At 61.0% G+C, this 21,734-nt stretch overlaps 1 protein-coding gene across 1 annotated transcript; it reads right to left on the bottom strand.

Moving 5' to 3' along the window:
* Positions 1-390: 390 nt before the first annotated feature.
* Positions 391-14,663, bottom strand: FRMD1 (FERM domain containing 1). Its single transcript, XM_060115254.1, is given in 15 exon segments — positions 391-577; positions 1,117-1,252; positions 2,488-2,862; positions 3,432-3,606; positions 4,181-4,249; positions 4,641-4,706; positions 4,992-5,084; positions 5,086-5,137; positions 5,721-5,830; positions 5,833-5,915; positions 6,843-6,882; positions 6,884-6,938; positions 7,286-7,361; positions 10,417-10,507; positions 14,559-14,663. Coding segments are annotated over 15 exon segments (1,713 nt in total).
* Positions 14,664-21,734: the final 7,071 nt, after the last annotated feature.

Here is a 21,734-nt window from a genome sequence, read left to right as displayed (position 1 = left end):
TCCCTCGAGCGTTAGAGGCAGCACGGCCCACGCGCCACTGCGCAGAGACTGGAGCCCCGGACCTCGGCTTCTGCCTCCTGGAGACGCGGACGGAAGATGTAGGACCGGCCATAGTCAGAGCAGCAGGGAAAGTGAGACCTAGTCGGCACCTCCAGGCCTGACAGGTGAAGGTGCAAAGCCGCCAGGTAAAAGGGGCGGTGCCAGAGGCTCCGTTCAGCCTGGCGGTGGGAGGTGGGAGCCTCCAGGGCAGAGAGGGCCGGCGAGACACGGATGGAGAGATGGACGGAGCCCCGCGTGGATGGAGCGGCGCTGCAGGGACAGAGTCCCAAGTGGGCGGAGCCGTGCGGCGCGGACGGGGCCCTGCGCGGGTGAAGCGGCGCCCCGAGGCGTCTACACCACAAACTCCTCAGGGAGCTGGTCTTCTCCGAGCAGGTCCAGGGACCAGGAGTTCACGGACCTCCTCGGCGCGGGGTCCAGCGCGCGGCGGAGGGGGCAGCTGCGCGGGGCGGGGCGCGGGGCCTCCACGCTGCGGGCCGTGCGGGGCCGCGGGGCCGGCTGCCGCTTGGGCCTCCGGCACCTGCAGGGAGAGACCATGGGGCCGTCCTGCAGCCGCCTCACCCTCTCCTCCATTCGCTCCGCCTCCCGCCCTCTCCCCCGCTGAACTCCAACCTCCTGCCGGCCCCCCGCGCCCGCCCGCCTCCCTCTGAGTCAAATCGCACCCTAATATTCACTCTCTTTCCGGGGTCACCACCCGCCCACTGGGGCTCCCCCAGGTCCGCCCTAAGCAAGGCCCGGCGCCTCCAGCCCCCTTTCCTCTGACCCACCTCCCAGGGCCACTGGCTTTGGCCCCCCTCCTGCTCCTGGGGGTCGGGGCGCAGCCCCCCACAGCCCCGCACTCCTGGGGCCCGAGCTGTGCCGGCCTTGTGCACACCGCCCACCGCCTGGGAAGGGGGCGGGGCCGGTGGACGCCCCACATGGCAGGCCGAACTCTCAGCTCTCAGCCGCGGAGGCCGAGGAGACCCAGCTCCTGACCCGCCTCACTCCCTAAAGCCTCACCGGTCCCCCACTGCCCGACGAGTCTCCCGGGGACCCTCGGGCGGGCCTAGGGCCCCTGACCCGACGGGGCGCGATGCAGAACAGGGAGAGGCCGCCTGGCCCACGTGGGGACCTACCTGGTGCAGGCCCTCAGCGCTCAGGCCCCTCGTGCTCACCAGCGTGACCCGCACCGCGGCCAAAGGCTGCTGGGGAGAGGCTGCGAGGAGGGCGAGGGCACGTGAACAGGGCCTGGGGACACCCGCCTGCTCCCTGCAGAGGGCAGCCCACCCCAGGGCCCCCAAACTCTGAGATGAGACTGGGTGCCTCTGTGGTTCCCGCACCCCTCCTCTCAGGCCTCGGGGTCACAGAGGGGTGGGCTGTGACCTTGGCCTCCTGCCTGCAGGTCATCTGGAACCCCAGACTATCACGTGTGTCCTCCACGGGAGGTGTCGGAGCCCTTTCGAGGAGCGATGGTTTCCGTGGGCGACCCGGGCTCCCTCCCCTTAGGTGGTCCCCGCCTGTCCCAGCCTTCTCCCCGCAGGGTCCCCCAGGACCCCACCCACTCCCTGTCCCCCCCCCCCCCCCCTCACACGACCCTGTCCTTCCGCACTGGGCTGCTTTAGTTGTCCAAGTGCTCTGATGTCTAATCAAAGCAGGCGCTCACTGGGCAAACACCATCTTATCATTATTATTGCTCATACCAGAGTGCAGACCCCACACTTGGGCAAAACCTCAGAGGTGGAGACCGATCTGTCCTTCATCGCTCAGAATGTAAAGGTGGACACGGCAGGTTGACCTTTCCACCTGACGCTGTGTGATCTTGGGTGACCTTGGGTAACCCTGAATGACTCTGGGTGGCCTTGGGTGATGCTGGGTGACCCTGCATAACCTTGGGTGACTCTAGGTGGACCTGGGTGGCCAGGCCCTGAGACTGGTCCCCACGATTACCCATTGCATCCACTCTCAAAGATGCTGCAGGTGCTCAGGGAATAGCAGAGCCTTCATAACCTTCCTGGGGTGACAAGGAACCACTTCAGGGCCCCCACTCCCGGACCTACTGCGGAAGCATCCCTGAGGACAAGGAGCTCATGCCAAGCCGGGTGGGTGCTTGGTCCGAGAATGGCTCATAAGTGGCCGACTGTCATGTGACTTCTACTGACCCCGTGGGTAGCAAGAGAGAAACCTGGCTGAATGCTTTCCGAAGGGGATCTTACATGAGGGACTCTGGCCAGGCCAGGCTCCCTAGGAGTCACCAGCTGCAGGGGGACTGAAGGACCACCACCCACCACGTCTTGCAGGGAGGGCCCTGTCCTCCCTTCTCTCTCCAAGGCCCTGAGGTGGAGGGGCCCCTGTGTAACAAGGTCCCCAAGAATCAGGGTCACGAACACCCCAGCCTCTCACCGGCACCCACAGCGATGACCCAGCCGGCATCTAGCCAAGCAGCACACTCACCTTCCCCCTGGTCCCGGGTGTCGCCCTCAGGCCCACCTCTGCCACCACCAACTGCGCCACGGCTGCTCTGGCTGGTGCTGGAGCTGCTGGGCGGCTCCTCCCCGTGGAGCGCTGCAGCCCCGACAACGGGCTCATCCACTGACATCTCCCCGGGCTCCACGGGCCCCGCCAGCTGGGAGTTCGGCCTCAATGCCGACGAATGGGAGCTGCAGTGGCTGCCAGGCGAGAGGAGGGAGAGGCGCTGCGGGGGACGCCAGCCTCCGTCCCCATTGTCCCTGCTGCCAGGGGAGCCGGGGGACGCTCTGATGGCTGGGTCCAGGTCCAGCTCCAGCTCCAGCACATCGCTGACGCAGGATTCCCGGTAGCACTTCTTCTCTGTGCGGGGGGAGGGGGAGGGTGCCGCTGTAAGAACAGCGCTGGAGACGGAGCCGCAGGTGGCCGACAGAGGCCCAGGGGTCCAGCCCACCGCCAGGCCCAGGAAGATGCAGAGTCGGGGGAGGGGAAGTGCCACCCAGAGATCGGGGCCCGAGTGTCTGCTGTCATAGCCCAGGCCCCCAGGTGGGATCTGTCACCGGCAGCCGGTAAACTCCTAACACTCGCCCTTGTGCTCACGCCCTAGGGCTCCCAGCTCTCAGTGCGAGGGACCCCAAGCAGCCCCCGCAAGCAGGCGTGCACACATGTGCACACAGGCACTCCATGCTCGCACATGCATGCGTGCGTTGCCAGGGCCTCCAGGAACTGCCTGGGGGTTGCTGCAGCCCTCGCCTCAACCTCCCCTCTGGCCCCCATCTTTAGAATCAGGCCCCAGGAGAGCTGGAGGAGTGGGGTTGCCACCACCCCCTTGCCAACCCCCCACTGGGAAAACGGTGCGACGCGGGCTGCCGCGTCCAGAGCATCCGGCCTAGACCGCAGAGGGGGGGTGGGCGCTGAGGGGACGGCCCTACCTTGGGCCTCCTCCAGCTGCCGCAGCCGCTGCAGCACGGGCTGCAGGGTCAGGTGCAGCTGGTGGCTGGTGCTGAGCAGGTGCAGCAGGTGGCTGGAGCGCCAGGAGCAGCCTGTGCGGTACACCAGCTTCCGGGCCGCGGGCAGCCCGTCCGGCCAGAGCTCGAACTTCTTGCCCTGAGCGGAGAAGAGACACAGTGTGATGTACCAAGAAAGCCAGAGGACAGCATCAGCCAGACCCTCTGCTGGGGGCTCCCATGTTTCTGTCCTGCCACCAGATTTCTCCTGGGGGTGCGGGTGTGGGAGGGGCCTCAGGGCAGCTGTAACTCGGCGCCCACCGTGCTGGGTTGGGGGAGGCGGACCCCATGGGCCCACGGCCGTGTTGGGCCCTCAAGTCCAGCCTGCACCCAGGGCCCACTGTCCCTGCCACCCGCCCGGCGCCAGGCCCGGCCCAGGGCGTCTGATGGAGCGCGTCTGTGGCCTCCTCCTTGCCCCCCTTTATTGTCCCCACCCAGGAGCCAGAAGTCCTCCTGGTGACGAGAGCCAGGACACCCAGCCTGGCAGGAGGACACTTCCAGGGGGCGGGGCTGTCTCCATGCGGGACAGCCCCCAGGCCTCAGGCTGTGCCTGCACCTCGTGGGCCATGACATGCCTGGTCAACGTCCTGAAGGACAAGCGTCTGCCAGGCTCCCCTGGGCTCCTGGGGGCTAAGACACCCCAGCCCCCAGCCCTGACCCCATCAGACACGCACCAGAAAGGCCAGCTTCCCGACGTGGCTCCAGGGGAAGTCGTAGAGCAGCTGTGGAGTGTGGTTCACCTCCTGCAAGACAGCAGGGCCGCATGCACAGGGCCAACCAGAGGGAAGCAGCAAGGCCAGCCCCCGTGGGGGAGGGGAGGGGGCGTTAAGGAGAAAGAGGAGGGGGGAGGGGCAAAAGGGGAGGGGCAAGGGGGTGGGGAGGGGGAGGGGGGAGGGGAGGGAGAGGAAGGAGGGGGGAGGGGGAGGGGAGGAGGAGGAGGGGAGGGGGGAGGGGAGGAGGGGGAGGGGAGGGGGAAGGAGGGAGAAGGGGGAGGGGGGAGGGGAGGAGGGGGAGGGGGAGGGGGAGGGGGGGGGGGAGCGGGGGAGGGGAGGGGGAGGGGAGCGGGAGGGGAGGGGGAGGGGGGAAAGGGGGAGGGTGGAGGGGGAGGAAGAGGAGGGTGCTCCTGCCGGTCACCTGATAGACCTGCACTCCTCTGAGGGTCAGTCCCAGGACAATGGTAGGTCGCTCCTCCTCCTTATCCTAAGAGGACACAGACGTTGGCAAGGTCCAGAGCCCCAGGCCTGGGGTTGAGGCCCCCCTCGCAGACCCCCGCTGGTGGACCAGGGGTGCCTGAGGCTGCGGTGGGGGTCCCCGGGCCTCCTCCCATTTCCCCTCTGATGCTGGCTCGGGGTCCCGGCCCTAGGACAGCCGTGGGGACTCTGTCCCTCCTGTCCTGGGTCGGGGTCCCGGCCGCCCTGTGGACACTTGGGGAGGTGCATCCAGGCCTGAACCGCCCTCCCCCACCTGGCGTCCCTGCAGCTGGACCTTGTACAGCCTGAAGAAATGGACGGGCACGTCCTCCAGCCGGCAGGCCTCCCGGATGAAGCGCAGTACAGCCTCCTTGGGGCTCAGGCCCCCGCTGCTCACGGTGCAGGGCGGGTGCGTGCCTGAGGATGTAGGCGCTGCCCCCTCTTAGCGATGATTCTGAGGAGGGGAGACGCCAGCCATCTGTCCAGCCTGCTCCCCCTCCCCCTGCTCCCCCTCCCCCTACTCCTGCTCCCCCTCCTCCACTCCCTCTGCTCCCCCCTCCCCCTCCTCTGCTCCCCCCTCCTCCTGCTCCCCCTCCCCCGCTCCCCTCTGCTCCCCCTCCTCCACTCCCCCTGCTCCCCCTTCCCCTGCTCCCCCTCTCCACTCCCCTGTTCCCCCTCCCCCCTCCCCCTGCTCCCCCCTGCTCCCCCTCCTCCCCCTCCCTCCGCTCCCTCTGCTTCCCCTCCCCCTCCTCTGCTCCCCCTCCTCCTGCTCCCCCTGCTCCCCCTCCCCCGCTCCCTCTGCTCCCCCTCCTCCCTCTCCCCCTGCTCTCCCCTCCCCCTGCTCCCCCTCCTCCTGCCCCCCTCTCCCCCTGCTCCCCCTCCTCCCTTCCCCCCGCTCCCCCCTCCCCCTCCCCCTCCCCCTGCTCTCCCTCCTCCGCTCCCCCTGCTCCCCCTCCTCCGCTCCCCCTCCACCCCGGGGACCCACCCCGCCCCTGGGGGTGGCGGCCAGGATGGAGAGAGGGGCCTCACCCACTGCGGGAAGTAGGCCTGCGGCTCAAAGTAGCGGCCCGAGTGTGCCGGCTCGCGGTACTTGCCCAGGTCGGCCTGCAGCGCGTAGGCAGCCAGCAGGAAGTAAGGCCCTCTCTCCGGTGGGCGCACTGGGACCGCAGCACCCGCTCCTTCAGGTGGCGGTAGTACAGGTGCCTGGCCGTCCTGTCCGCTGCAGGCGAGCGGGCTCGGGGGGCGCCGTCCCCCTGCAGCCCGCGGCCTCCCACCTCGCCGGGCACCGCCCCCCGCCCCGCCACGCCCCGTCCCGTTGCCCCAGGGCCCCAGGACCCTCAGGGCCCCGCAGCGGGGAGGTACAGGTAGATGTGCTGCCTGCTGCTGAGAAGCCAGGTGAGCCTGAGTTCAGGCAGGGCTCCTGGGACCCAGGACTCGGCAGACCTGGTTTACAGCCGCTCATTCCCAAGAGATGGCCCCTTTCTTTGGCTAATTTCCCAACACACACGGGGAGCAGGGCCCCCCGGGAAGAACAAGTTCAGACCTTCTAACACTACCACCAGCGACTGGCCCCACAGCACGGGGCAGCCACCCTCCCTCCCCGCAACCTGCCTGTTTCTCCCCTCCGAGACTTTTCCAGAGCCTCCCCCCGCCAGCTCTCTGCCTGGGGAGGCTTGTGGGGACCCGGCCCGCTTGCACCTGCTCAGGGGATTCCTGGGACACGGGCCCCCGCTTACCCGCCCCAGGTCTGGGGTAACTCAGTTCCTGGGGCAACCCCAGGGTCTGTATTTTCCCACATGCTCTGGTGGGGTTCTCTCGGGAAAGTAGCCCCAGGATCTCAGAAACGAGGACCTCCAGGTATGCCAGCCTGCAGCCCTTTCCCACCAGCAGGGCACCGGCAGCTGGGCATGCGGCCCAGGGCAGGAGGATGGCCCCGACTTAGAGGAATCCGCAGACCCTGCAACACACACCTGGGAAAAACCCCACCTAGGGCATAAAAATACCTGAAACACTCTCTTGTTTCTGCCCTAGTCTTTACATGTTGGTTAATTTAAAAGAATGGCTGCGCCTCTCCCCCGCCAGCAACAGCGATACCGCATCCTGACAGGTGGTCACCTTCCAGGAACGTGCCAGAGAACCAGCGAGCAATTGTACCTGATAAGCCTTCCGTTTTCCACGTAGTACTGCAACCCTGAGGAAGGCCACGAAGGGGGCACCGGGCCTGCTGCTTCCCTGGGGGTGGAAGGGTGGAGAGAAGGAGGTACTGAGACCTGGGGGGAGGGGGCTGACCCCCGGCTGGTGCTCAGGAGGGAGCCCATCACCTCCATCACTTCAGACCCAGCCCGAGGTCACAGCTCAGGTCTGTGCTGTGGGGCAGTCCATGATTTTATGTCACTTTGTTAAAAGGAAAAGCTGAGCAAATGTCCAGAACACCCAAGGGCATGCAGCTGTGCCCGCGTGGCTGGCTTCCCTGTGCCCGGCAGACTCCGCACCGGGACCTGGGGTGGGGGGCGGACCCCCCGGGGCCAGCAGCTGGGCCTCCCGGGCCCCTCCACCCTGCCCGCCCGCCTGGCGGTTTGGCTCACCCCATGCACTTCTCTCTTCCAGTCCTTTGAGAAGTACTTGCTGAGCTTCTGCTTCAAGTCCATGAAGACGTGCTCGCAGTCTACAGAGAGAAGCAGGGCCTGGGGCAGAGCGTGCTGGGAGGGGCCCACGTGCGACCAGTCACGCGTGGTGGCCTCCTCGGGGTGGCGGGCCGAAGGAGCGTGTCTCCTGACGTCCAGGCTTTACCGGGTGGTTTTCCAAAGTGCGGAATCTTTAGATACTGAAACCTAGACACTGACATCGCGATGGCACTGGAGCTGGTACTTGCCGGGGGCGCAACAGCCCCTCCCAACAGCCCCTCTCCCAGCTGTAGACCGAGTCCTTCGAAACGGGAAAGGCCTATAAACCTGGGACCAAGCTCCCCAACTTCAAGTCAACAGCCAGGTTGACGTGGTCATGCCGGGAATGGTCACGGGGGACGCTTCTTTCCAAATTCTACGCTCTGTGTTTTTGCACTATTACGACCACGTGTTTCCTTTGTAAGCTGGAGAAAAATGAGATTATTCTAGAGAGGAGCGTGGGGCGGGCCGGCCTCCCTCCGTTACTGTCGGGCTCAGCTCCAGAACCGGTGACTCTCAGGGCCTCGACTGCGCCCCTCTCTGAGGACAGCAGGACAGCCTCACCCCTCCCAGCTCCACGAGGCAGCCTTCGAGGGTACAGAAATCACCTTCCTGCTCCTTCCAAGCTCCCCTCCAAATTCACGATAAAGAATAGAAAGAAACAAACCACCTTCAGCTTAAGTTCAAGCTCTAGAAGAAGAGTCCCGACAGCGTCACTAACCTAGACCACAAAGGCACTAGAAATGGATCGAGTGTGTTGTTTCTCAAAGTCGCCCGCTAGCCCCCCAGCTGCAGCCCACCCGCTGGACGTGGGCTTCCAGCACTGCCCACCTGAACCCACGGGCCCATCTCGCACCCCTGGAAGCAGGGCCTCGTCAGGTCAGGTGGTGGTGGCACTGCACCTCAAGCCCTGGCAGGGGGACCCAAGGGCTGGCGGCTGTCCTGGACCAGAGAGGCCTGGAGTGGCACACGCCCTCAGCTAAGCCACCTCCAGATGCTCCAGAAGCCCAGGCTCCCAAGTGACAAAGCTCAGGAGGAAGAGGGTACCACCGAACCCAATCACCACGTCCCAGGGGTAGGGGCCCCCCCAGAGCCTGTGACCCCCCTCCCCGCAAGGCTCCGGGTCTCAACGAGTCCCCGCACGAAGTCACCACGTGTGTGCGTCCCCTCTCTCTGCTTTACCGCTCGCGTGTGCCTGGTCCTACGCCATGAGGCCTGTGCCGTGAAGTGAGCAGGTCCCGCCACCTACCCCAGCCCCCCCCCCCGCTCAGCCTCCACCAGGCCCACCAGGACCCTCTCTGGAACAATGGGGACTTCATTTCCATGAAGTGGGAAACTTCTAGAACAAGACGACAGACTTGTTGAGGAATGAGCACTGGCAACCCCCTCCTCCCCCAAACAAATCAAGCTTCTTAGAAACGCTCGCCTCCCGATTGGTTGTCTGCAAGGACCAGGCACAAGGCGGCAGCGTCCAACGGCTAAGACGGCGATCCTGGACAGAAGTGTAAACTGGGGCAAAGCCACCCATTAACTGGGCTTTCCCTGCAAACCGGGAAAAGTCCACTAATATTAAAATTTAACCCAAAGCCACTACTCTAGGACGTGAACCCCATGCTGGGCTCCGGGCCCCCTGCCTGCAGCACCGTCTTACCGATGCCCCCGATTCTGTCCGGGGCCCGGAACTGGGGCGCGATTTCCTGACAGGAGAAAAGGCGGTTGTCTTGAGCTCTACCACCTCCCCCGGGCCAGCCTGGGGGTCCCACACGGGACACCCCAAGTCCACGCCAGGGGCGCACGGCCGGGTCTAAGGGCAGGAATTCCCATCGGGACCTTGACCTGTGACCCCACCTCATCCTCCTTCTCTTCCCTGCTTGGTCCACACCTCCCCCCCTGCCCCCCAAGCCCCTAGGCACTCGGCCACCAGAAGTCCCAGTGCTCGGCTCTCAGCCACGCTGAGACGAAATTACAAGCTCCAAAGAGAGCCTGGCGAGGACGGGAGTCGCACCAGTGACAAGCCCGGGGCCTCCATCTCTATGCTCTGGGCCCGGAGAGGTCAGGCGGTCCAAGCACGGAATCTTCTCTGCGGCTGGGGCCGAGGGAACCCACGTGGGACGAAGGCCTGGGTCATCATGAGGGGGCCACCACCGCGGGATTGTTTCCCTCGGAGAAATGCTTACAAATCTGCAGGACACGCTGCACGGACGGCCGAGGAAGAGGCCGGGTCCTCAGAGCCCACGTCCCCATGGGGTCTCCCCATCTCACTCGGCCCCCACCCGGACACCTGCCTGGGGTGCACAGGCTGGGGGATCCAGGCAGAGGGTCAAGCTCCCCTGCTTCGCCCTGTGCTCGTCCACTCAGCCCGGGGCCTGGAGGGAGCCTGGCCCGGGGGGACGAGGTGGCCGCCCCACCTCGTCTGCCAGCAGTGCTCCTCGTCACACCAGGGTTCCACGGAGGCTCCGTCTGACCCACGGCTCTGAACTGGGCCCTGCAGACCAGCAGGGCACAGGGCTTCCAGAAAGCAAGCTTCCAGCCTGCTCACCCTCTCTCTCCAGAGGAGGGGAGTGTGCAAGTGTATATGTGTGTGTGTGCATGTGTGCACCAGTGTGAGAGCATGTACATACATGTGAGTGTGTGCCTATAAGTGTGAATAAGTATGTGAGGGTATGAGTGTGCCAGCATGTGTGTGAATATGTAAGTGCGCACATGTGAATGTGTTAAGTATGTAAATATGTGAGACAGTGTGCACGAGTGTGGTTATGTGTTTGTGTATTTTGTGTGCGTATGAATACGTGAACATGTATGTGTGTGCCTGAGTGTGTATGTGTGTGAACGTGTAAGTATGTAAATATTTGCATGTGTGAGCATGAGTGCACGCGCCTGTGCTCCGGTGCAGTGAGGGGGAATCGCCCAGATACCCTGGTGCCCTTGGAACACGTGGGCACCAGTTGGCACCAGGCAGAGGCCTGGGGTCTCCTTCAGACTCAGCCCCAAGCACCCGCCCTCCCTGCCCTGGGAGGGGCCCGGGGGGCCCAGGGTCATCGGGCGACGCTTGCTTACTTCTTATCACACTGAGGCCAAAGAACTGGACTTCTCTGATGCCGGCCAGGTCGCACACCTGCTGGAAGAGCTCGTGCCCGGTGGCCTGCACCTGCGACAGAGATGGGACGTGCTCAGGGTGCCGAGCAGGGCGACCCCTGGAAGAGGAGGAAGTCCAGAGGAGGGTCCACCGAGCCGGGCTGGTGGGCAGGGGGTCTGGCTCAGTGGGCTTCCCGCTCAGCAGAGTCAGGGCTCGGGGTCCCTGGTCACTCCCCAGGCTGACGGCTAGAAGTCCCCCCAACGCAGCGGGCCGCCTGTGAGAGGGTGGGACCCTCATGAGGGCGGGGGCGGCGTGCCCAACCCCAGGACAGGAGGCTGCTCCCTCCAAGGACAGGGTGTGGGAGGCTCCGTGCCCCCAGGAACCCCACTGGGCTCTCTCCTCACCCTAAGCCAGCATCGCTAGGCGACTCCTGAAAGCGGGGCTGGCGTCTGGGCACCCCTGAAAGGGGCGTGTGCTGCAGGGGAGGCCCATGTCTCCCCACAACCCACTTCTGCCACAGCAGCCGTCCTGCCCCACAGGGACCTCCTGCCGGGCTTCAGGGTGCAGGCCGAGCCCCAGCGCCGTCACCTCCCCACCCCTCCCCGCTCCCACGCGGCCCCAGTCCTGGGTGTGCGTCCACGCCTGCACGAGTGAGGTGTCTCTCTTCCGTCGGTGTGTGTACACGGAAGGGCAGGCTCTCGCCCTCAACACAACTATTAGCCAGTCAGCTTTCCATTATCCACAGACGCTTCATTACACCTAAAAAGTTAATAGCATCTTTATATCAGCCCCACACGTTCAAATTTCCGGTTGTCTCACAAACGTCAACACTTTCGTGCTTTGTTGATTTGAGTCCAGACTCAAGGCAGGCCCCACCCCGGGACCTTTCCCCGGCCGGTGACTTGCTGGGCACACAGGGTCCTTTATCCCGCAGCCGACACACCTCCCTGCTGGCTCTGGTCCTCTGTCCTCTGTGCTTCCTGGGCCGGTGATTGGTCCCCACAGACCTACGTTGCCGCCTGGCGCCCATGTCCGTGTGTGTGAGGCCGGCTGGTGGAGGCTCGGGTTCACCAAATGGAGACCCATTTACCGGGGGCAGCTGAGGGGCTGGAGTGCGACGGCCCAGGCAGCCTGAGGACGCTGTTCGCAGGCTTCCTGGGGACGGGTGGAGCTCCTGTGACTCTGGGAGTCCCACTTCTTAGTGGTCAGTGCCCGGGAGGCCGGCCTTGTCACTGTCCATCTGATCTGGTGAGGGGCAATCCCTCCGCCCGCGATGACGGTGACGCATATTCGCAGCAAGGCTTTTCCCGGCCCACAGCTTCCTGATGCTTGGTGTGAAGACGCACGCGGTGCAGTTAAATACGGGGTCCTCCCTTGTGCACACACCCCGGAAGTAACTTGCCTCCACTGGCTCCGAGTTGCAGGGCCAGGAGGGCGAGGCCACAGGCACTGGAGGCTGGCTCCGTGGGCCCCGTCGCAGCCAAGATCCACGTCTCCATCTAGAGGATTCAGCTCTGCTCTGGCTGCACAGTCCTTCAGGAAGACCTTCCCGTGAATTTCACCGAGGAAGCAGGCTCACATAGGGCAGGGCCAGTGCCCCAGGACCAACCCTCCCCCCTGCCCCAGGTCCCCTTGCTGCACCTCCCCGTGGCATAAGCCACCTCTAAGGACACAGCGAACCCCCGGAAAGCCCATCGATCCACTCCAGCACCTCATCGCTGGATGGGGACGCCGAGGCTTGGGCACCTTGACTCCAGTACAGAAGTGTGTCCCTGAGCAGAGGAGAAATTCCCAGGACTCAGGCAAGACATTCCCGGGAGCCATGGGGCATCTCAGACCCCTTCACCCCCTCCCAAAGGCAGCCCCAAACCAGCCCCGCAGGGACCAGCACTCTTCGCCAGACCCCTCCCACGTCAAGTGCTGCGTTTTCATAAACCACAATTATCCTTCAGTGAGGTTACCCCCTCCCCCAGGGGCCACCAGCCAACGTTCTAGGCTCTTTCCGTTGCCTCTCAACTCAACTAAGACAGGCAGACAAGGTGAGAGTAGGAAGGAAAGACAGACACAGAGATTCCACCTTCCTCTGATTGGGCCCTAGACAGCCCGAGCGTCCGCGATGGCTGAACACGTGAGACAGACATCTCCACATGGACGTGAGCTTCCCGAGCTCTCCGTCCCCCTCGCACCCTGCACCCCGCGTTCCCAGAAAGGAGATGCAGAAACGGGAACTTATTTCTCACAGTCAGCAACGTCTATCAGGAACACTCCCTTCACGGGCCAAATGGGAGGGCCGAGCCCTCCCCGGCGCGCCGCCGAGACGGGGCCTGGGGCTCCAGAGCACCCGCCCCCCGCCGCCCTGGCTTGGCTCCCCTGCGGGCAGGGGGCTACACCTGCAGCGAGAACGCAGACGGGCTCTGGAGCCAGGCGGCCTGGGCTGCAGCCCCAACACGGCACCGAGCGCTCGCCAACCCTGGGCCTCAGTTTCCCGTCTGTGAGATCAGACCAACGGGGGGGGGGGGTGGGCACGGCCCCGGCTGCGCGGGGAGAGGGCTAAGGGAGGGGGCAGGGGCACCGGTTAGCGCAGGAGGGGCTGCTCCGGGCCGAGATGGGGAAGAGAGGCCTTGACCTCAGCTCAGACATGCCTGGAAGGGCCACTGCAACTGAGCTCCAGAGGCCGCCCGGCACCGGAGGACTCAGGCCACTTCATTTCCTCTCGGGCAACTGGAATGAGGTGGAAAGACGTCAAAATCCCGGCTAGAAGCGACCTGGCCCGGCCTGCACTGACCCACTAGACGCCCCATGTCCCGAGGGCCGGAGCTGGGGTGCAGGCAGCCCGCGGTGCAGGCTCTGAGTTGCCGCAGGGCACAGCAGCAGGCCCACAGCACGGCCGGCTTGTCCGGTGTGTCCCTGCAGGTGTTTGTGCTCAGGCCAGGCCCCACGCACCCCTAGAGCTGCTGTACAGAGACGGGGGCTCCCCTCCCCGGCTCAGCGTACCCCCGCTCCCCAGGAGGTCCCATCGGGGAGGGTCTCTGCGGGGCCGGGAGTGCCTGTGTGGGGCCAGCGCGCAGCCCCTGTCTTGTTCTGGGCACTCCTTCACAGGGAGGGAGGAGCAGGTGGGGCCGGGTCTGCGGGGCACCCGGTGCTGGCTGACACAGGTTGCCCTGAAGACGTCTGCGTGGCAGCCGCTTTCCCGGGGTGGCCGGGGGCCTGGGGAAGGCGGTAAAGGCGAGCTTTGACCCCAGGGGTGCACTGGTCCTCACAGACGAAGTGGCATTCAGAGCCGGGCACATGCCACCTCTGTGATGAGGCTTCTTAGCTAATGGCTCTGACTTCAAACAGGTGCATTGTCTGGTGGGAGTTTGCAGGAGTCACATGCTTCCTAAACAGAGCCTCCGTCCTGTACCTGCGCCTGGGTGTCATCCTGCATGTGGAGTGAATCCATGGATTCCTAAGCGACAATTCACATCTCCCCTGAAAGGACAACCTGAATCACGTGGCCATCAGGTAGAGGCCAAGCAGGGTCTCTCATGGACACTGTCGAGCAAACCCCTGCTCCGCTGTCCCTCAGCCCAGCACTTAGGGGCTGCCCCTTCCAGGGAAGGCGGGCGCCACCTTCTTGGGAGGACAGACCCGCGGTCTCGCCCCTCCAGGCAGGACCTCACGGTCACCCGCAGACAAAGTGTGGGTGGCCTGACTCCCATCTGCCAAGTCTGAATCTGGTTCCCTCTGCAGCTTTAGTGTTTATTCCAGGCCAAGGACGCAGCTGCCCTCAGATCCACCCCCGCCCCGGTCACGGGAAGAGGCTCCAGAAGGGATGGGCCCCTTGGAACAAAATCAGCCCACGCAGGCACCGGACGCTGCTGACTGTGTCTGGCCTGGGCCACAGCCGGGGGCTACAGACCGAGAGAGACACACACTGTGTAAAGGTGGCCAGAGCCAGCGTCCGTTTCTCTAAGCTGGGGGACAGTGGTGTGATTAGAACACAGTGCGGTCCCAGAGGGCAGGCCCGCCAGCACACTGGCCCCATGTGGTCCCCACGGCCACCCCTCACACATGGCCTGGCTCACCCCATGGCCCCTGCTGTCCCCCTGCTGTCGCCCACCCGGCCCTCCTCCGAGCTCACCCCCACGACCAGCCGCAGCCGTTCCCGCGTGGGGAGCAGCACCAGGACGTCCCTGTGCTCCGAGGGCATCTCACCGTCCCAGGGCCACTTCCGCCAGCCACACATGGGGTCTCAGGACCAGGAGCCCTCCATCCCCTCCTGCGGGAGAGAACTCATCAGGGAGAGAACTCCAGAGGGACAGGACCACGTGTCACCACGTGTGGGCCCTCTTCCACCGGCCGGACACAGGTGCGGCCCTGCACCCCCAGACTCACCCAGCTCCGGGCTTCCTGGGGACAGGCACCCTGCTGAGCTCCTAGCTGGGAAACCACCCGCAGTGGAGCCAGGCCAAGGTCCAGGGTCATAAATAGCCGGCTACGTGCAGGTTGATTGGAATGCAAATAAACAACGCGCCAGGCTGGCACCGCCCAGCTCCAGCTAAGCCAACTCCCCCATGTACCACTTTCTCCTTTTCAGGGACCGAGAGTAGGGCCACCGAGACCCATGGCACAGACCCCGAACCCAGGGCTGCCGTGGAGGGCACTGGAGGAGCTGGAGGGGCACCGCGAGCACTAGGCCCGCCCGGATCCCCACTGCAGCCCCTGCCGCTCGCGTCTGGAAATGAATCCCGAGGTAGCAGACACCGGTCCCCAAACAAGGTCTCCCTGAAGGCCCACTCTGATCCCTTCGGGCAGAGGTCACAGCCTCCTGCCGGGCCCTGAGCCGGTGAACTGCTGAGCTCGTGAGCTCTGACCCGCGTGGAAGAGCAGTGCTAAAGGGTGGGGCCCCTGTAGCCCCCTGAACGTGGTTTCTGCTCCCACAGGCCGGCTGGCACCCCTGTGTTTCCATTACGGGGTGAGCCTGGAAGGGTACTGAGCTGTCCCTCTTTGAGAGGGACTCCAAGAGGCTTTTATTTGACAAACACAGGAAGTTCCTCGAGGGGCAGCTGGGCAGGTCCTAGGGAATTCGGTTCCCGCTGTCCCTACGTCTGGCCCTATGGGGCTGGAAGGTGGGGAACACAATGGAGAGAAGGAAACCTCTTGCCGGCTCTATCTGCCTGTGATTCCTGCCCAGCTGTACGGGTCACATGTGAATCTGAGGAGGCTGCCGCCCTATGTTTTTCTCTCCAGGGTGAAGGCAAAATTATTCTCTTCCGAGATGTGTGTGTCCTTTTTACCGGCAACTTAATGATTTTTAAAATGGCCAAAGAGCCTGAAAACAGATGCTGTATCCCATGATCCCCTGCACGTGCACCCTGGTTGCTCGATTCACTGGCCGAGATGTCCTGTGACCCACTGAAGAGAGGTCCCTGGAGCTCCTGCTATAAGGAGCAAACAGGGAGGACGTGAGGTGACCGGGCAGCTGCACAAAGCATGGGCACAGACACACACACACACACACACACACACACACACACACACAGAGAGAGGGACCCCGAGGTGGTGGACGGAGGGACACGGAAGTGGGGCTTCTCCCGAGGAAGGTGTCAGGGACGGACGTCAGCCGCCGCTGGGCATCTGGTGATCCACAGCCGAGATGCTCTGCCCCAGGTGTGCTCCTCTGACCAGCACTGGGTGACGGTGCCTCACTTGCCTGTTCGGTGCTGGCCGTGTCGTCGGTGACAGTTGGCAAAGGAGCTCCAAACACCTCCAGTGACGAAAAGGAAAAGAAAGGCTGCTTCTTGTTGATAAATACTCCACCTTGCATCATGTATCAGGTATCAGGGCAGTGGGTGCACTTCCCGGAGAGGCTGCAGAGGGTCTGCACCAGGTGCCCCGGGGCCCCTCCCACCAGCCAGGGACCCCTGTCCTCTGGCTTCTCAGGAAGGTGGGAGTGAGATAAACACACTTCAAATACTCGTGTCTTCAGCAAACATCATTCTCAATGGTGAAAAATTGAAAGCATTTCCTTTAAGATCAGGAGCAAGACAAGGTTGTCCACTCTCATCACTCTTATTCAACATAGTTTTGGAAGTCCTAGCCATGGCAATCAGAGAAGAAAAAGAAGTGAAAGGAATACAAATTGGAAAAAAAGAAGTAAAACTGTCACTGTTTGCAGATGACATGATACTATACACAGAGAATCCTAAAGATGCCACCAGAAAACGACTACAGCTAATCAATGTATTGGTAAAGTTGCAGGATACAAATTAATGCACAGAAATCTCTTGCATTCCTATACACTAACAATGAAAGATCAGAAAGAGAAATTAAGGAAACACTCACATTCACCACTGCAACAAAAAGAATAAAATACCTAGGAATAAACCTACCTAAGGAGGTAAAAGACCTATACTCAGAAAACTATAAGACACTGATGAAAGAAATCAAAGATGACACAAACAGATGGAGAGATATACCATGTTCTTGGATTGGAAGAATCAATACTGTGAAAATGACTATACTACCCAAAGCAATCTACAGATTCAATGCAATCCCTATCAAATTACCAATGGCATTTTTTACAGAACTAGAACAAAAAATCTTAAAATTTGTTTGGAGACACAAAAGACCCCGAATAGCCAAAGCAATCTTGAGGGAAAAAAACGGAGCTGGAGGAATCAGGCTCCCTGACTTCAGACTATACTATAAAGCTACAGTAATCAAGACAATATGGTACTGGCACAAAAACAGTGGAACAGGATAGAAAGCCCAGACATAAACCCACACACCTATGGTCAACTAATCTATGACAAAGGAGTCAAGGATATACAGTGGAGAAAAGACAGTCTCTTCAATAAGTGGTGCTGGGAAAACTGGACAGCTACATGTAAAAGAATGACATTAGAACACTCCTTAACACCATAGGTGAAAATAAACTCAAAATGGATTAGAGACCTAAATGTAAGACTGGCACTATAAAACTCTTAGGGGAAAACATAGGCAGAACACTCTATGACATAAATCACAGCAAGATCTTTTTTGACCCACCTCCTAGAGTAATGGAAATAAAAACAAAAATAAACAAATGGGACCTAATGAAACTTAAAAGCTTTTGCACAGCAAAGGAAACTATAAACAAGACAAGAAGACAACCCTCAGAATGGGAGAAAATATTTGCTAACGAATCAACAGACAAAGGGTTAATCTCCAAAATATATAAACAGCTCATGCAGCTCAACATTAAAAAAACAAACAACCCAATCCAAAAATGGGCAGAAGACCTAAATAGACATTTCTCCAAAGAAGACATGCAGATGGCCAAGAGGCACATGAAAAGCTGCTCAACATCACTAATTATTAGAGAAATGCAAATCAAAAACTGCAATGAGGTATCACCTCACACCAGTTAGGATGGGCATCATCAGAAAGTCTACAAACAACAAATGCTGGAGAGGGTGTGGAGAAAAGGGAACCCTCTTGCTCTGTTGGTGGGAATGTAAATTGATACAGCCACTATGGAGAACAGTATGGAGGTTCCTTATAAAACTAAAAATAGAATTACCATATGACCCAGCAATCCTACTACTGGACATATACCCAGAGAAAACTGTAATTCAAAAAGACACATGCACCCCAATGTTCATTGCAGCTCTATTTACAATAGCCAGGTCATTGAAGTAACCTAAATGCTCATCGACAGACAAATGGATAAAGAAGATGTGGTACATATATACAATGGAATATTACTCAGCCATAAAAAGGAACAAAATTGGGTGATTTGTAGAGACGTGAATGGAGCTAGAGGCTGTCATACAGAGTGAAGTAAGTCAGAGAGAGAAAAACAAAAATTGTATATTAACGCATATATATGGAGCCTAGAAAAATGGTACAGATGAACCGGTTTGCAGGGCAGAAAGTGACACAGATGTAGAGAACAAACATATGGACACCAAGGGGGAAAGCGGAGGGTGTGATAGATTGGGAGATTGGGATTGACATATATACATTAATAGGTATAAAATAGATAACTAATAAGAACCTGCTGTATTTAAAAAAAATAAAATAAAATTCAAAACAAAAAAACACTCACGTGTCCTGAGCTGGGTGGGTGCTCAGGTGGGAAGCGGCCACCTGCTGAGAGTCTGTGGTTCCGGGTCTCAGGGGAGGGCCACCCCTGCACTGGGCCCTCCTGAGGGCTGCTGACCCGGGATCCCTTCTCTGTGCAGCCTGCCTTTCTCTGGATGATGGTCTTTGTCCTCTAGCATGAGATGGACCTGCCAAGAATGTTCTAGAAATGAAGCTTCTGAACCACAAGCCCATAAAAAACAGGTGTCACAAAACAACGCAGGAAAACCGTTCAGCAATAAAAGGGAGCACAGCAGAGTCCTGGTGGTCGACAAACGTCCAGCAGTCCTGCCGACCCGGAGAACACGTCTTACAGGACTCCAGGAGATGTCCAGAAGGGGCAACACCCACAGAGACAGGAAGCAGGTGTGCGACGCCTGGGGGGAGGAGCCTGCACACGGCGTGGGGACGTGCCACAGTCAGACGGTGGAGGCTGCGCAGTCGTAAGTTTACCAAAACTCACTCAATTGTTCACTGAAAATGAATGTATTTTACAGTATGTAAATCCTACCTCGATAAGGCTACTAAAATACATGTTATAGAATAGTAGAAAACCACAAAAAGTCATTCGATCGATGGCACAGAAAGCAATGCAACCATCTGCCGGAAATGCCCCTTCCAGCAGGTGTGTGTGTGCATGTGCGTGCACCGCGTGTGTGAGTGTGCACACAGGTGTGTGCACGTGCAAGTGCCCTGACGACAGGCTCTCCTGCACTGTCAGCACCGCGTGGGGACCCTTCCCCGTGTGCCTCGCCTGTCCTTTACGGAGCCAGTTCTGACGGTTGCAGGGGCCCATTTTAGGGACAGGGAATCTGAGTTCAGGGGTCGAGCTGCTCAGTTAGCGGTCGGGGGTGGGGGCCCGCCTGCCTTCCGCCCCACCGCTATGCCCATGTGCACTTTGCCTTCCCCCTCTGGTGCACCTCTGGCCTGACCCATCCGGCGTCCAGTGAAGAGCCCAGCCCAGCCCAGCCGCCCTGGGCCGTTCTCACACCGCTTCTTAAAGTGCTTCTTTTATTCTCACCTTTCCTGAAAAGGTGGTTGGCTAGATGCAGCATATTTTGCTCATTTTATCCATAGGGAACGTGAGGCACAGAGAAGCCAAGTGCTGTGCAGGGCCCCTGGCTACAGCGTCTCTAAGAACCCCCCCAGAGTCACGTGACAAGTGCTCATTCTCCTGCACACGTCCAGGGTGACTCCCGCACTCGGGAATGACAGACGTCAGCGTTTGGGGAAGCGCAGGGGTCTGACTGCCATCGGGAGTTGCAGTGGGTGCGGAGCGCTGGGGGGTCCCCGATGGGCCTCTGCTGGGCGACGGGAGCTGAGGACCCCTCACAGCGCCAGCCCGGTGATGGAGACACTGGAGGGGTCCCCCCGCGGGTGTCCAGGGCCCGGGTGCCTGTGGGCTGAGAAGAGCCGGCCCAGAGGAGAGGCTAGGCGGCTGGAGCGCTGCCTGCTGCCCACGCAGGCGGGCCGTGCTGAGTTTGCCGCCCGCTCCACCTCTTGACCTCCATTAAAACCCAGGGCCCAAGAGCAGGGTGCGGGGCGGCGTGCAAGCCCATCGTCCACCCCTTTAGTGCGCCAGCTGCTTTTTCTCCAGCTGACCGCTGGCCAGGGTTCCAAAGCGACGCCCTGTAGGGAGTAGCTCCTGGCAAACTCCTCATTTCCCAACAGCAAGCGCTGGCACCACCCACCCTGCCACGCAGTTGGAACCAGGGCTCCTGGGCTCACCTGCCACCCATCGGCCTCACACGGCCCATCGCAGGGCGCCTCCGGGCCCTACTCTCAGGCTAAGATCCAGGGACACGATGGTGACAGACAAAGAAAGGAAGGGGGCCGAGGGACCGCGTTGGCGGACACAGTGGGACGAGGGCCAGGCCCACCACAGCTACAGGAGCACCAGGCCCCCGGCGCCTGGGGAGGGACCTCCCAGCACTCACCGGAGACCGCTGCCCCCAGGCTGTGCTCCGATGTCCCTCTCACGCAACCCTCTAAAACTAAGCCACCCAGTCACTCGCCCTGGCACCGCAGCTCCTGCCCGGTCCCCCAGTCCAGCCGGGGAGCTGCTGTGAGCGAGGGGACCTGCTTCTGGGCTCACTCCCTGGGCCTTGATGCCAGTGCGACAAAGCTCCCGAGTCAACTGCCCATTTGTGGGACCCCTGCGTTTTCAGGAAGAGGCGGCACAAAAACGAGAACTTGGCGCAGAGAAGCGTATCCCAAGGACGTGTGCCTCTTGTGTGTTCTCACAGGATGGTTTCTATTTCAGAGAAGTGAATCATAGTGAACAAAATTCTATGAAGCCAGAAGATTAGCCAACCCAGTTGAACAAGAAATTAAATAAATGAATTAACCCGAGCAGTAAAGGCATCTGAGGAACACGGCGGGAAGGACAGTGAAACTGTTAGATCGTGGGAGGGGCTGCCCTGTCCCCGCGTCCCTGGGCACAGAGATGGATCTGGAAGAATTTGCTGAGACACAGGAACACGTAAAGGCCGACTGTGTGGGCTGTGGACATGGCTGGGGGCCCGTTGGGGTCCCGGAGTTCGGCGTCAGCAGGTATGGACGCCCACACTAGGATGGGGGCTGGCAGCAGGGAGTCCGCCGGCGCCCAGCCCCCAGGGGGACACACTGGGGTCAGCAGAGTGAAACAGCTCTTCTCCGTGAAACCCGAGCCCTTCCCAGTCTTTAACATAAATCAACTCGTGTGTTACGTGTGACACTTTATTTTCAAGACTCCCTAAGCCAGGGTCTCCCACACTTGCCCTGAAGCCTTGTGGAGGGCATGAGGGCAGGGGGTGCCCGGGGACCTTCCTCCCAAGCAGCAGGTGAGGAGGGGGCCAGCCGGCAGCCCCAGAAAGGACTACGGTGGCTGGTGAGGTCAGCTGGCTCACGTGTTCCATTTGCCTTGGCAAGATTTGAAGGAAACTTCTATTTCAGGCCTCTGCTTCTTCCCCCGGGAAACAGCCTGTCCCAGGACCACCAGCCCCTATGGACGTCAGATTAAAACAAGCCCGTCACCCCGCAGCTGCCACCATCACCGGGCCCAGAGCGGAGCTGAGTAGGAAATATCGGAGCGACGCGTGTAGCCAAGATTCCTTAAATCTGCATCCAGGGCTGGGACGCGTGCTGTGTTGGTGCTTCACGAGTGTGAAAACCTCATAACCCCTGGACTAAGAAAGCCCAAGGCAGCAAA

Source organism: Mesoplodon densirostris, chromosome 12 (genome assembly GCF_025265405.1).
Source record: "Mesoplodon densirostris isolate mMesDen1 chromosome 12, mMesDen1 primary haplotype, whole genome shotgun sequence".
Taxonomy (NCBI): Eukaryota; Metazoa; Chordata; class Mammalia; order Artiodactyla; family Ziphiidae; genus Mesoplodon; species Mesoplodon densirostris.
The sequence above is the reverse complement of the archived record's forward strand: the minus strand, read 5'-3'. Positions and strand labels throughout refer to the sequence as shown.